Source organism: Protopterus annectens, chromosome 6.part0, assembly GCF_019279795.1.
Source record: "Protopterus annectens isolate FY-2018-M chromosome 6.part0, PAN1.0, whole genome shotgun sequence".
In the NCBI taxonomy this organism is placed as follows: domain Eukaryota; kingdom Metazoa; phylum Chordata; order Ceratodontiformes; family Protopteridae; genus Protopterus; species Protopterus annectens.
This window is the reverse complement of record NC_056737.1, coordinates 1,361,989,554-1,362,005,552: the sequence shown is the minus strand read 5'-3', so window position 1 is coordinate 1,362,005,552 and position 15,999 is coordinate 1,361,989,554. Positions and strand designations below refer to the sequence as shown.

Below are 15,999 nucleotides of genomic sequence, written 5' to 3'. Positions count from 1 at the left end.
TGACCACAGGGAGGACATGCAAACTTCGCTCAGAAGGCGCAGCAGCTGATAATTGAACCGGAGAGTCTCTTGCTGTGAGATGACAACACTAACATCTGCACCACAGTGTCACAGGTATTCTAATGAAGTGTATGAACTTCAAATCCAGGTTTCCTGGATGTAGTATGGATATGTAAGCTGTTAACATAGTTCTAAAATGGGATGTGAGACTAAGAAAATGATTTTAATTGGAACAATATAGTTATGAAAACAAGAGGGTAATGAAAGTGGGTTAGTGATAAATTCTTAGTGAAACAAACTGTTTCTGCACGTTGGAGACTGTAGAAGAGTGACATATGCAGTCTGAGCTGGCAAATTCAGCAGGCTGTTTGGTTCCTTCAGCTTGAGTTCTGTACTCTGTCATTTAAATACACCATTATTTGTATGCTCCCCTAGGAAATGAACACTTGTGTCTGGCAGCCACTTGATGACTTGGAAAGCTTTGCCTTTTCAACTTCTTTAATACAACTTCTTTATCCCCTTAACTGCATCAAACTACAAATATTGTGCTTCTCTCAAGACAACACCCTAACCAACCCTCTCAAGCAAACAGCATTCTCAGACACAGTAAAGATACAAAGGGTGTCTTTTACACTCACCATGACAAACCAAAAGCAACTTCCTTTTAATAAACGTACAAAAAAATACCCTTTTTCAAAATGCAGTAAACTTCAGTCAACACCCTTTCCAAAAATAAGCAAGTTCCTTTGCCAAACCACAGTACCCAATAAAGTAACATACTTTTATCTCAAAATAAATTAAACCACCTTAATGCAGTAACCCACAAAAGTAATATTACTCTCTGTACATAAGTATCCAAAAAAACATAACTTCTGAAACTACAAAACTGAGAAGACACCTAATAGGATAAAGAAGCTTAGAAATCAACATTTTATTACTTTCTTTTAACTACAAAAACACCCTTGTGTAAATAACAAGTGGAAAAAAACCCAAAGAAAATGTTAACTGAATAGCAGTAACTTCCAGGTACATCTCAAATACAGTAAACCTCTCACAACCTGAATTTTATTTACAGTACTTTACTGAGTTGTGCTTCTCTATCAAATTCCCATGGCCTTGTTTGAAAAATAGTACTATGAACAGGTTGTACAAAAATTTCAAATGATCACTTTCTTTTAGTGTACTTTCTCACTATGTCTAAAGAATTACTGAGTCCACCAACGTACCATACAGACTGTGGCACTGAAAACAGGTAGGAGTCCATCACTTGTTGTCTTTCCTGTGCTACAGAATACAAAAGTACAAAAAAACACTCTCCTTGTTGGTGCTAAGATGCTTAGAGTGCTAGCCCTTAAATCTCTTAATAAGATGGCATTTACAAAATTGGCACTAATTAGCTTATTTGTCTTTTTTGTCAACACTTTTGATAAGGTTAGACATCATTTATTACTGTTGTACCTAATAATCCAGAGCATGGGAAACAAATTCCAATTGCAAAAGTCAACATGTCCATTGAGGCAAGTAAATACATAGATATTAGATGAAATGCAGCAATACAAAAAACTGACATACCTTAATTCTTTATCCAAAGCATTTTTTAGATTAAAGCTTAAAATCTAATAAATATCAAAACACCATATTTAAACAAAACTGCAATACCAATTACATGTGAACTGCTAAAACCCAATAATTGCTTAAAATGAATGACATGTTGCCAGTGATACTACATAATTTGAGAATTCTACGCTACTTTGTTTGCTGTTACGGAATGCTGCAGTTGTACAAAGACATAATGAGTTACCAAGAGGTAACGATTCCCATAAATATTCACAAAAATATTCTCAAGCCTTTTCAAATACAGCTGAATCTTTCAGTGGTGTTTATCTGTTGATACAAGGCATTGATTCCAAAGAACTGTAAAAAAATATGCATTTTGCATTCAGAAAATGTAATTTCCCTATGAGCAGCCTCACATACATCATTCCACATTTTTGTAATATGATCCTTGTTATCTGGGACTCTTCACATAATATATGTTACAAAAGCAAAATCTAATAACACACATATGCTTGTTGGACATCTATTACTAGTACCTTCTCGAAGGAGATTTCCTACCCCCCCCCCCAAAAAAAAATAGCTCTTTACCATTGGCCTGAGAATAAAAACATGAATGTTCTGGATTTCCTGATGGCCTGCTGGTGATCATAGCACCACTTACTGGTTACTGGGAGTGCTTCCTGATCACTGGAAGAGTCCCAGCCCTTATACCTTGAAATGAAAACTTGCATCTGCCATTCATTTCTACTTTCCACTCCTCCAGTTCCCAAGCCACTAACTGAACTGAAGACTAACTGAATTGCAGTCAGGCTCTGAAGTTCAATCCCATGGAAGCATATTTCACACAGATTAACACAGCAGTAGCACTGACCCCTGGAGACAATTCCCAGAGTTCACTGATGGAAGGTGCAAGGATTCTTTTGCTGGGTTGTAACAAACCCTGCATAAAGGCAGTAGTAAACCCAGCCCTTACCCTGGAAGCAATATCTAGTCAACAGCATTTGATGAAGAGTGGACTAAAAACCTAGTAGTAGCATCAAAAATATACTTTACACTTAACCCCCAAGGATGGCCACAGTGCTTGCAGTAGTAATCCCATAGTGCTGTACGCTCTTACAGACCTTTCCAACCATTTCTTATAATAAGAGTAATAGAAGGTTAATACGACGGACCAGACAATTGTAATAGAAGGTTAATACGATGGACCAGACAATTGTTTAGAGTTTGGCTTTCCCTCCTTAAAGGTTACAAAAAAGGACACTAACAGTTGATCTCAGGCTCTGATGTTCTTGGTCTTACCTAGATAATCTCGCAGTAGTCTGAGATTAAGATTCCTTCTCAATTACTCTGGGGGTTAGGGAAGAAATAGCTTGAATGAGGAACACCTTGGTCACTAAATCCTTCTAGGTGAGGTGATTGGAAGTAGCAGAGCAGTTTTCTAGATTAGGTATTTAAGGGACTAAGTCAGAATAGCCAAAAGGAGTCTGTTGTGGGACATAAATCAAGTCTCATGGAAGAGGAATGCACTTTCTAGGCAGTCTCAGATGAACAAATCTGTATAAAAGATTGCTCAACAACCTAGATGGCATGCAAGTTGAATGGGTTATCAGATTTAAGTACTGCAGAATCAAGGATACAGTGCCATAAAATGGTCCAGATTCCTTCTATGGCACTAGAGAGAAAACCTCTCTCTCTACATATATATATTATATATATACACACACACACACACACACTTTCATTTTGCAAAGCAGGATTTCCTTGTAGCAGGTTTCCCAGTCTCCCCAACAACAGTCAGTATGTCCTCAGTGAGCTGGTGACTAAAGGTCAAAATAGCTAAGTCATCTAGGCAGTGAGCTGCAGCATTTCTAGGGTGCTACTTATCCCCCTTGTCTTGTGTGGGGAGGGTCCAACTGCAAAAGTAGCATCAGAGGCTTCATACTGGACATCTGAATAATGAGGAAGAAACAGTGCAACCTGGGCTAAAAGACAGCTATTATGAGCACCTTTGGTCCCTCCTCCCTTATTTTCTTGATCATTCTGAGCACAAGTGTGATCAGAGCAAATACTCACAGAAAATAACCTCACCAACTGAAGGAAAAGGTATCTACTGTCCAACCTTGTTTCTGTGGTAATACAGAGCAGTATTTTTCTTAGCAGATCCTGGAGAAGCAAACAGGTCTATCTCCAGGACACCCCAGATTCCTGTGTGTATAATATTCTAATAAGGATCTGCTGCTGACCTGCTTATTTGGTCCACCACTGACTTTAACTAGGATGGGATTTACATTGCCTTTACATTTATCAGTGACTGTAAAGCTTTAAGTGACTGGATCAAAACCATAATTTAGTTTTCCATTTTATATACTTGCTTCTTTGAGCTAGATCCCCAGTGCCTTTCACCATGAGGACTGAAGCATCTGCAGTCAGGGTCAGATTGTGGCCATTTCTATTTGACCTGGTTGGGCAACCAGCTTGTCTCCTTCATGATGCAAGACAGCATCGGAATCATCTCCTCCTGAGGCTGAGAATGTTGATTCCAGCTGTTTCTTAGGTACCACTGGATATTCCTCAAATTCATTCCTGCTACAGGGAACTTTAGAACTGTGCAGACAATTAATCCTAGGCCCCTTAAGATCTTCCAGGCCATGACCACAGTTTTCTGTTCAATGGTATGAACAAATTGCACAAGGGATTTCACACTGTCCTGGGAGAGGTAGGCCCTTTTGTTGCGGAGGACTAGTAAGATTCCCCAAGAATACTACTCTTTTGGAAGGGATACTACTTGGCTTGGGGATGCTGAATGAAATACCAAGCTCTGTACGCAATTCACAGTGAAATGCAGAGTCCTCTCCACCTCCTTCTGACACAGTACCTCACCGAGGCAGTCACTAAGGTTGGGGTAGACATGGCTGCCCTCAATTCTGCAATAAGTAATAATGGGAGATGGGCATTTTTGCAAACATCATGGGTGCAGCAGCCAATCCAAACAGCAATGAGGTAAACAGACACTGGCAGACTGCCTTAAATTTGCTGAAGCATCTTTGACCTCTGTAAACAGAATTGGGTATCTCCTCAAGTTCAGAGTGACCATCACAATCTGATGGAGCAGGAGTGATACGAGGGTTTTCACTGTCAACATTTTGAACTCCTGGTCCTTGATGTAGGTGTTTAGCTTTCAAAGGACCAGAATGAATCCTCCGAGGATCCTCTTTTCTGGGCACTGGGTACACCTACAATACATCTCCTTGTTTTGTTCCTGTATTGGCACTGGTTCTACTACTCTTAATTGCAGGAGTTCTTGTAGAATTTGGGAGGATCAGATGCACTTGGTCTCTGGGCACAGGGGGATCTAGCATATCTGGTTTTCTTACGACTAGACTATGTAACCCTAAAAATTATTTGAAGCACTTATTTATCTCTTGTGATGCTTTCTCAGTTCCTTAACTGGGTTATCTTTCTTGCCATCTTCATTGAGGGTATGGGGGGGTTGTGCACAAGACAGGGTGATGGTTTAGAGAAGGGTGAAGATCCATTTGGGAAACTAGACCATGTTCTTGCAAGCTTTCCCTTATGGTCTATTTCCTATTTCTTTAAAAATTGGCCTTTTTAACCCTTTGTATGATTAATCTTTCCTTGCCTGTGACACTAAAATCCAGATCCAGATGAATAATTCTCGTTATACCTTTTTTAAATAACTTTATTGAATTATCACTTAAAACACAGGCAAACATACATTTATATAAAATAAAACAACCCTATTTAACATGTTCACAGTTACAGACATTATGCACCATATGCATTCTTTTAAACAAATACCATCAAGCCAACATTACATAAATTGATCAATTCCTTCCTTACCTTAAACTTCAATCCGCCTCCAAAACACTATTCTGCATGCATTGATCCCACAGTTTCCATTTTTTCTATGTAATGTGCTCCTATCATTTTCTAAAGGTATCATTTCCAGTTCTTTTATCTTTGTTACAATAGTCACTATTTCAAATATAGTTGGTCTAGACTATGCTTTCCATTTTCTAGAAAATTTTTGGTAGCCACCAGAAATAAACTTAACAAGGCTTTAATATGTCTAAGCAATTCAGATCCTGTATCTCAGTTCACAAATATAATTTTCTTAGTTATACCTATTTGCACATCCAATATTTCTGAAAAAGTAATATGTAGGGAGTTTTTAGTCTGCCAGCTCCCAAAACAGTTCTCAGTTACCTCTTTCTTCCCCATCATACCGCCAACATTTGTCATCTATTGGATGAAAAATCCTTTTGAGTTACAAATAACTACGCAAACACTTTCAAGAAAAAATCCTAAAGTTTCTAGACTTTGTTGCATATTCAGGGGCCATACAAATGTCCTTCCATTGTCTCCTTGTGAATTGTTTATCCAATCTCTCCTCCCAATCTTTTCAGATCTTCTCTTAGTCCTGTAGTTATCATGAAATATTTATATTATCCCTTCTTAACAGCAGCTTCTGTTCTAGATTCAATTAGAAACTCTACCAGAGCAGATTCCCCTATACCTTTCTCTTTGCCTACACTTTGATATCAATCCCTGATAGAGAAGGCAGTCTCTTCCTTACTGTCCAAATGTTTCCTAGGTCTATTCCCATTCTATTATCTTCCTCTCTCTAGTTATTTGCTCACAATACATTGGTTCCTTTGCCAGTCTTCTCCAGGAAATTACAACCCAGACATGCCTATTCTCTGTACCCCTAATTGCGACCATCCCTATTGGCAGAATTTCCTTTCTCCATTCTCATGTTGGCTTAGTTCTTAGAATGCCTTATGCTGTTTTATCACTATAATATTTTGTATGGCTGCTATTCTCTTTAAGGATCTGCATCCAAAATCACACTCTCTTTTTGCCAATGGCTCTAAATATAATGTAAATAAAGGAGAAAGAGGACACCTCTGCTTAGTTCTTATGTTCAATCCCAACTTATCCGAGAGGAAACCTCTCACTTTAAGTTTTGCCTCCAATCCCTCATATATCCTTCTAATTAAATTTAATATTGTATCAAGGAATGCAAATGCTTCCATTGCTCTGTTCATAAAATCCAAGCTTACTCTGTTGAGTTATTTCTCTGCATTAAGAACCACCAACAACAGCAGTATTTTCTTACATTCTGTTTCACTCTGGATCATCGTTTTATTAATTTTTTCAATTGTTTGCCTCCATTCCACAAAAACCACATTGATCCACATCTATAAATTTTGGCAACATGTTGGTGACTCTTTTACCTATTATAGACAAAAGCATTTTATAATCATGACTTCAGATTGAAATGGGCCTATATGAAGTTGAATCTGATGGGTCTTTACCCTCTTAGGTACTGCAGTCACTACAGCTTTCTTTCAGGATATTGGTGCTTCCCCTCCCTTAAAAGTACTGTTAAACAAAACCTTCCAGATCTTTGTCACTTTCTTCTTTTCCAAACTTCCACAGTAATATGTACTCCTGGAGACTTTCATGTCGATTGATTATATGTCACGGTTTTTATCTCAATGTCACTGTTTTCATCTCATCTTCTCCTGTCCTAATGGATAATTGTTGAAACTTGCCCTGCCCCATCTATCTGTTAAACAGAGAGGAATTTAAGGAATGGGTAGTGGAAATGATTTGGGAGTTATTAGGGAAGACATAAATTTCTTCAAAAAATATGGCTAGGAAATGGGATACAATAAAATTGGAGTTTAAAATAGGGTAGATATAAAAGAAAAAGAGATATGGGTAAAAAGTTACAATTACAGGGACTGATAAAACTTAAAAGTATTGCAGAATAGGAGGAATTCCGCAGCACAAGAAGAGGTGCAATTGCAGACTGCTAAAGAGAAATAAGGGACTACCTGGATAACATGCATGAGTTTAAAAACATTCTAATTGAGAAACATTTGTTTAAATAATTTCAGAGCGCAAAAGCTTTTAGCACAATGTCTCAGGCAACAGAAAGTAGAGAGGGTTGTTGCCAAACTTATTAAGCCTTTAAATAACAAGAGATCCTGTAGAGTTATTACAAATATTTCAGAAATGTTATGAAAATCTGTATAAAGCAGAGAAACATGGAAATCAAGAAAAAATACAACTGAAAATGTTTATGAAAGAATTAAATATGCCCAAGTTAGAGGTAGAGGAGGCTCAATTGCTAACAGTTAGGGCAGGCGGAGTTGAGACAAAAATGGTGATCTATAACCACTCTACAAGAAAAATCTCCAGGAATAGATGGTATTCCTGTGGAAGTTTGGAAGCTAGGAGAGAAGAAAGTGATGAAGATCTAGAACATTTTGTTGAACAGTATTTTAAAAAGAGGAGAAGCACCAACACCATGGAAGAAAGCTGCAGTGGATATAATACATAAAGATAGTAAAGACCCATCAGATCCAGCTTCATAAAGGCCCATTTCAATACTGAACCATGATTATAAAGTGTTTATGTCTATAACAGCTAAAAGAATGGCAAAGAATATACCAAAATTGACAGATATGGATCAATGTGTTTTTTGTGGAGGAGTGGCAAAGATTTCACAACATTAATAGAACAATGATGATCCAGAGAGAAGCAGACTGCAATAAAATGCTTCTGTTGTTGGTGGGTCTTGAGGCAGAGAAAGTATTTAACAGAGTAGGCTGGGATTTTATGAGTAGGGCAATGGAAGCATTTGCATTCAGTGACACAATAATAAGGTCAACTAGGATGATACATGAGGGATTGTAGGTGAAAATTAAAGTGGGAGGGTTTCTCTCTGATAAATTCTGTTTGAACAGAGGGACCAGACAGCATGTCAACTTTTCCCTTTGTTTTTTGAGTTACATTTAGAACCATCTGCAAAGAAACTAAGACCTTGGATGTGGCGACAGGAATCCTAGACCTAAGTGTCTTGACCAAGAAAATCCACCCTAACTGTGGGCAAACTGTCCTCCCTTTCAGAAACAATGAAATGAGGTTTATCAGTGGATGTCTGCAGCAGGGTATCTGCTCTGAGTTTCATGTGTGGGCCTTTGGCTGAATGGCATGTGCCTTGATCCACAGATATGGCTGCCTCCAAAAGGCCTTCAGTAGAGACCTCAGATAACTGAGACATGTGGGCCAGAGGTTGCAAACATTCCTGGCCAGGACTTGCATCCTTGAGCCTAGCAGGGACATCGGGCATGATGATTACATTGCCCAAGTCTCTGTCCACCTTTTCTCCTTAACTTGCTTCTCCATATACTTCTTGCAGGGGGATGTCTGAAGATGTGCATTTGTGCGTGTATGTGTGTGTGTGTGTGTGTGTGTGTGTGTGTGTGTGTGTGTGTGTGTGTGTGTGTGTGCGCGCGCGCGTGTGTGCAATGGACTGGTATCTCATACATAAGTCTTTCTTGCCCTATAGTCATATCCAATCAGAATAGGCTCTGCTTCTCAGCAGCCATGAAGTAGATAAAATGGGTATTAAAAATTAATTAATGAACTCACCTGTATCTTCAGGCATGGGAGCTTTGCCCCAACCCACCCACACGCCATCATGAACTTAAGCATACTAACTCCAAATGTGAGCAGAAATGTTTAGTTTAGCTATGCAGCCTTGACAATGACCGTACTTACTGAACTGGGCAACTGGTGTTCCACACCAGAGGTCATTTCCTTGTTGGTCAGATCTGACCACAAGCTAATCACTCTAGATATCCACAACCCATCCCCACCCCCATTAGGGAAACCACCATAAAAACCTCTTAAGACAGAAGTAGCAAACTTCATGACAGCCACGCAGATGGACAATACAGGTACGACTGCGGAATCCTACACAAATGCACTTTATAAGCACTTACACGAGTGCATGGTTCGTGCAGTCCCAAACAAAACCAAGATGCTATCCTCCAAAAAAGGAAGCCAATTTGGTGGTCCCCTGTCATAAACTCTACAAGAGAAGAAAGAAACTGTTGCAAAAAAAAAAGAGTAAAATCCCATGACTGGAGGAACTCCCTGATCAGCCTCAGTAAAAAGCTGAGATCCCTCATAAAATCCTCCAAAGCTAGTTACGAAAACAAAATTGCCACTGATTCTAAAGACAACCACAAAGCATTTTATAGCTATGTCAAGAATCTCAATGGCAACGTTCAGATCTCCTGAGTTACAGCACAATGGCACTAAATATACAGAACCAACTGATATTGCCAACATCCTGGCAGATACGTTCAGTGCTAATTTTACCCTCCTCTTATCCCCTAAAGGACCCATCTCTATACCGGAAGAATGCAAAGTTCCTGTAATCATGGCTGCACAGGTAAAAACCACACTCTTCACAGCCAAGGACACAGCATCCATGGGACCTGACAACATCCCAGGTTGCATTCTACATGAACTACAGAACAAACTGGCACCATACCTAAGTACCATGTTCATTCGTAGCCTCACCTTAGGCTTTTTGCCCACTGAATGGCACACAGCAATGGTTATCCCACTTCACAAAGGGGGAGCCACTACAGACCCCAGGAACTACCGCCCCCATTAGCCTGATGAGCCTGGTCTGCAAGGCTATGGAACGTATCGTCATGGAACTTATAAACAATGACATTGGTAATCTCCAAGCTCTGGACCCCATCCAGTATGGGTTTGTAAAAGGCAGATCATGTCTCTTAAACCTGATAGACTTCTTTGAAGCGGTCACCAAAGCCATAGATGAGGGTAAGGTGGTTCACACAGCCTATCTAGATCTCCCCAAGACTTTTGACAGCATCCACCACTCTGAAATTATAGATAAACTCACAAAATTAGGTATAAATCCCTTTGTCACAAGATGGGTTGCCAACTGGCTCACTGACAGAACCTACACTGTGAAAGTAGCAGACTCCAAATCCGACTTCAGACCATTGACAAGTGGAGTACCACAGGGTTCAGTCCTGGGTCCTCTCCTGTTTGGTATCTACTTCTCAGAAGTACAGGCTAACACAGAAGGTTTTGGTTAACGAAATTCACAGATGGCTGCAAACTAGGAGCCATAATCGAAACTCCTAATGATGCGGACATCCTACAAAAGGGCCTCACTGAGACAAATGCCTGGTGTCAAAGTCATGGCCTCAAACTCAATGCCAAAAAGTGCAGTGTCATCCCTTTTGTTAAAAACTCTGTACCCGTGAACTACCACATAGGCAGTAGTCTACTTAACACCGAAAGTGTGATAAGAGACCTTGGGACACAGGTGGACAGAAGTCTCTCCTTTGATAATCACATCACCACAGTAATCAGGAAATCCTTCCATGTGGCACACCTCATCACAAAAGGTTTCTCATCCAGGACAAAAAGAGGTCATTGTTCCCCTCTACTCATCACTCATTAGACCATTATAGAGTACAATGCGCCTTTTGGTATGTACCTCACAAGACATCTACAACATCTAATAGAAAGGCCACAGAAATACCTCACAAAGAGGATTACCAACCTCAAACAGATGCCTTACGCAGACCGTCTCAAAAAACTCCAGCTTTACTCCATCACATATTGCCTACTCAGAGGCGATCTCTGCCTAACATACAAAGCTATGTCAAGCCCAGAGCTGTTGGACATGCTCCACTTAAAGAAATCCCAATTCCTCCAAGCTACATGCTCTAGGGACCTAAACCTTGTCACCACAATAAACAAAACTTGCTGGAGGGATAGATTCCTGTCCCAGAGACTTCCCATACTCTGGAACAAACTACCTATCTATATCAAACAAAGCTCCTCATTAGCACTCTTCAAGAAACATCTTGACGATTGGATAGGAGATAGGAAATTCACTCCGGGGATCACTTCTGTGGCTTTGCTCAACAGTGGCACAGAAAAGTAATTTTCTTGAGTGGCGAAAGCCAGGGTACCTTTTTGGCTAGGCTTATACAGGGCCAATAGCCTAGTACCTACCTATGAACTGCTAATCCATAAGTTTAGCTTTCAAAATCTGGCATTTGATGAATGCAATATTGAAAAAAATCCTAACGACTGACTGTAGGCAGGGTTGAAGGACTAAAGATAACCTCCAAAAAGAGCTAGCCTCATTCATTACTGAAACTTCACACAGAATACTGACAAGAATTCTCCAAAGCCTGATGAAAACGAAGAAAGATGAACAACTTCAGAAAGAATCCAATTTGTGGAAATTATTAAAATAGTAAAAAACCTGCCTGTTTCTTTTTTAACATTAAATTCCATAAATATCTGCAATGGCTATATACAAGATACAGCTGCAAGGCAAGGCAGGGAGTGCTGCTTAGTTTTTATCCAACCTGGGTGCACTTGGATGAAAAAAAAATGCCAACATTTTTAAGCAATATGTAAACCTTTACTGAATGCATCAATTGGCATTCTCTAAATTGTCCATAGCTATTTCAGAATTAGTGTGTGTGAGGGACAATGCATTTTCCGTGATTGACTGACACTTTTCAGAACAGGTTTCACTGCCTTGCACCTACTAGCTGCTAGGATAAGATTCAGTTTCTATGATACCATGTAAGGGTTCAAGCAGGATATCAGAAAGTGGATGGATGAAAGTATGCTTCAATAGCAGCCCTTTACAAGTCCCTCAGGCAAATCTGACATAAGGATGTTTAATGGGTTGAAAATTAATGCAACTATAAATTTGTCATCTGATTTACCTTTTTTCATTGAATCCCACTTTAATCTGCAAATAATTTAGTGACTGTCTATAGATTCTGTATGATTTGAGTAATGCAGGACTGTTTGTATTAATAATACTCATTTGTTAATTAGGTCGGCCCACTGGACAAACAGTCCCTTTTCAGGGGTGACCTGGGTTAATGGCTGATTAAGTGATTCGATCAAGGTCACACAGTAGGCAAATGAGGGATGATCAAACACTATACCACAGGAATTACAACTCACAACCTTAACCTCTATGCCAATCATGTTATATTGCACATTAGAATACCTTAATTCATTATCATTTCTCCAAATGGTATCCCATAGACCTTAAACCAGAACAGAAGATGAGAGGAAAGAGAAAGTTGTCCCCCCTCCCCCCAACTCATGTATCCGTTTTAGGAGGAGGCAGAAACTTACACTGTTTAGGTAAGCCAACCATTATACAATGTTGCCATCATGTGGAACCAAGTGGAATACCTGTTTCACACTACTGTTCTTGTAACATGTAAAATGATGAAGTAAAACAATGTAACGTAAAATGAAGAAACAAAAGAATGTAAAGTGATGGAGGATAAAGTAGCAATAAATTGATTTATACATGTGTGTGTGTTGCAGAGTTGTGTGTGTGTGTGTGTGTGTGTGTGTGTGTGTGTGTGTGTGTGTATATGTGTGTATATACAATCATAATGGTCATCAGGGCTTGGACCTTTTACTAAATGAAACTCTGCAGCAAAAAGTTCAAACCAATACCTAAAAAAATTCCTTTACAGTCACTCAAAAATATTTTCTTTCTTTAGTCTGCTTTGCAGAGGAGTTTGTCTCAGACCTCTTCAGGTTTTCCAATAAAGGTTTACAAGAACAAGTTATGAGGTACATGCAAACCAGATGTTGATGCTGTCAGGCTCTGTAACATATTGATTTAGAAGTGTGACTAAGCAGGAAGTGGTCTAAAGTGATCTGAAAAGGTGCAGGTCGACCAGTGTTAAATGCACTGGAGTATGTACACACATGAACCAGCATGCTACAAAAGGTGCGCTTCCTAATGCAACTTGGGGAGTACTTTCAAATCATTCTAAGGAAAGACCATGCTGCAGAAGTTGGGCACAGGTGGTGAGTAAAATGGGATACAGATCACAGAAGGCTGCATACAACTTGGTCTCTGAGGAGGAACCAAAGAATGTCAGCCATGTCTGGTAAGGAGTTTCGGGTGGGAGGTGTTAACCATATGATAACTAACAATTTACAACACTGAAAGAGATGGTGTCCAGCAAGCAACTTTAGATACTGTGGTAGTGACAGGGAAGGTGTAAACATGACACTGTGAATCTAACAAATGCACCAACAATCATGCTTTAAGCAACAGACTTCATGAACAATCATGCTTTAAGCAACAGACTTCATGCACAACATAATACAAAACAAGATGACTTCAGCAATATAGCAAGCACTGTAAATGCACCTGATTTCTTGTGGAGAAGGCCTACCTAAACCAAATTACTTATATTACTTTCATATTCTATAAACAGGATTTTTTTCTAGCACCCATTAGTGACACTTGCTGATCTATTAATCAGCCTATTTAATCATCTGAAGTACTGACGCATCAGTATTTTGGTAAATGTGAGTTAAGCTTAGCTAGACACAAAATGGATCTGGGCCACTAGTCTATTAATAATCTATAAACTTATTTTTTGACCGGATATTTATACTGATTCCTACTGACTCCAGGCTACAAGGGCAAGGGAAACACCACTGATAAACATATGGAAAAGACAGTAGTCGGTCAACTAGAATGACTTTTGACAGCTGGGATGAAATCACAGTACTAACTGGAAGCTTACATTGAGACCAAGGGAATATGCAAACTCCAGGCAGCAGGAACTGGAAGTCAGGCACAAACCCTAAGGCTGAAAGTAACATCAAGCAAATGTGGTCAAATGATGTCTTGAACTATACAGAATGTTCAGAAGAGCATCTAAACAAATAAGAAAGCTTACATTTTTATGTGGACAAAGTGCACACCACTCCAGTAAACATAAACAAGCTTAAGGTTGCTGCTGGGGTAGCTGAGGTTAACCCTTATAGTGAACCTGGGGAAGTGAAAATGTTCTGCAGCCACTTGTGATTATTTTTCATTTCATCGTATACAACAGCCCTCCTTCCATACCCTATCCCAGGACTGACAAAGTTTGTATCTGTAGATGCCCCATATTATGTTAACAAGGAATGCCTGAAAAGCACGTACTGAAATGATTCATCTATTTACATAGCAATGCATCAAAAGGATCTTGTTAACAATATGTAGCCATACTTGGCTAACCTTTAAATAAATCAGTTCTGCAGTTTGATATATTTACATTAAATGGCCATTTCCTCAGTAGTTCATGGCACTGGTTTACTGCTGGCAAAAACACAGGAAATAGTGGCAAAACTGTGAACGCACACACGCATGCACACACTTCTGAATTTGCCCTTTCCTTCACCAAAATAGTTTTCCAATCAGCATGTTTCACCTGCAGAAGCATGCCAGCTGTAAAACATAATTCCACCTGTTGTCTCAGCAATCAAGTTCAAGGTTAGAGAAGAATGCAGACTCCAAGGGACACATTTAAAAATCTAAACAAAGTCAATCAGAAAAATGAGGTTTTAATAACAGATTATTTGTATGTTCCTGTCAACAACTCCTAATATTGGATTCAGCTGCAACACGTCAACAAAGAAAAACGGTAAGAGGAAATCAGGGCATTCCGTGAAAATGAGAAACATTACAAAAGCAAGGAATTTGGACTAGGGCTCACAGGAATGCTTACTGGATCACAGTATCATTATTTATATATGTGTGTAGTGGGGTGGAAGTTAGATTGCTATCTGCACTTTCAGATTACCTTATTCTGTCATAGCTTGGAGGACATTCATTTGCAGCTAAAGGTACACCATGTAAGATAATATACTCAGAATCTATTGCTGTTAACTGCAAACACTCAGAAGGCATACTGGATTCCTTTTTATTCTCAGCACTTGAAGTTATTAATCAAACATTAGGATGTTGTCTCCCACGAAAACGCACACACATACACAGTTGTTAGCTGCATTACTGCATTTTATTTCCTAATTCGTATCTGGGTACTAGCAAACATTTAATTTTCAGATTCAAACTTTCCTTTTTATAGAGGCAATTGTCCAGTGCTACTCAAACTCTGTTAAAACCTCTACAGCTAAAGCAAATGCTCCACTTTACCAGAATATATAGTCCTACATTACTATTTCATAGTATGCATTATAACCCTGAAGGAAACTGCAACATTAAAAACAAACCACCTACCCAGTGCTGATGAGGGAATGCTAAAGAACTGAGCATGTCAGCCATGGCCCCCAATGTCCGCATTGTAAGCCCAGGATCTCTCTTTTGGTCCTTCATGCCTGCTACTGTCTCTTATCTGACTTTCACTCCAGCTGCCTTGTCTCCCACACGCAACACAAATTGTAGTTCCTGCCTAAGCACAAGGCTTTGCAGCTCAGAAGGCTAACTGTTTTGATCTGCAGCACCTCCTGCATGGGGTGGGGGGAGTATTAAAAGCATGTGACTTGCAGTATCTGTGCCTAAACAATCTGTGTTGTATGCATATGTTTGTTCAGCCACACAGCTAATTACATTCTGAGCAGAAGTCAGGGGTAATAAGTCACTTCCATAATACCGAAAGCAGCTTCATTTTCAGTCATGTTAACAGTAAGAGAAGACATGGGGAAATGATAGCAGATTTCTGATATCATCTGACTGTCCCTATTTCAGCAATATTTAATTTTATGATTGTTTTC

General features: G+C 39.4%; 1 protein-coding gene across 5 annotated transcripts in view; it reads right to left on the bottom strand.

The window, feature by feature from the left end:
* KALRN (kalirin RhoGEF kinase) overlaps positions 1-15,999 on the bottom strand; it is a 4,346,166-nt gene that overhangs the window by 1,196,255 nt on the left and 3,133,912 nt on the right. The window contains exon 1 of one of the 5 annotated variants that reach the window (XM_044074922.1): positions 15,506-15,653. The exons of the other annotated variants lie outside the window; for them this stretch is intronic. Within the exon in view, the coding sequence (XP_043930857.1) occupies positions 15,506-15,601 (96 nt within the window). The 5' untranslated portion in view covers positions 15,602-15,653. Of the gene's footprint in view, positions 1-15,505; positions 15,654-15,999 lie in introns of those variants that run through there. 5 annotated transcript variants of the gene reach the window in all.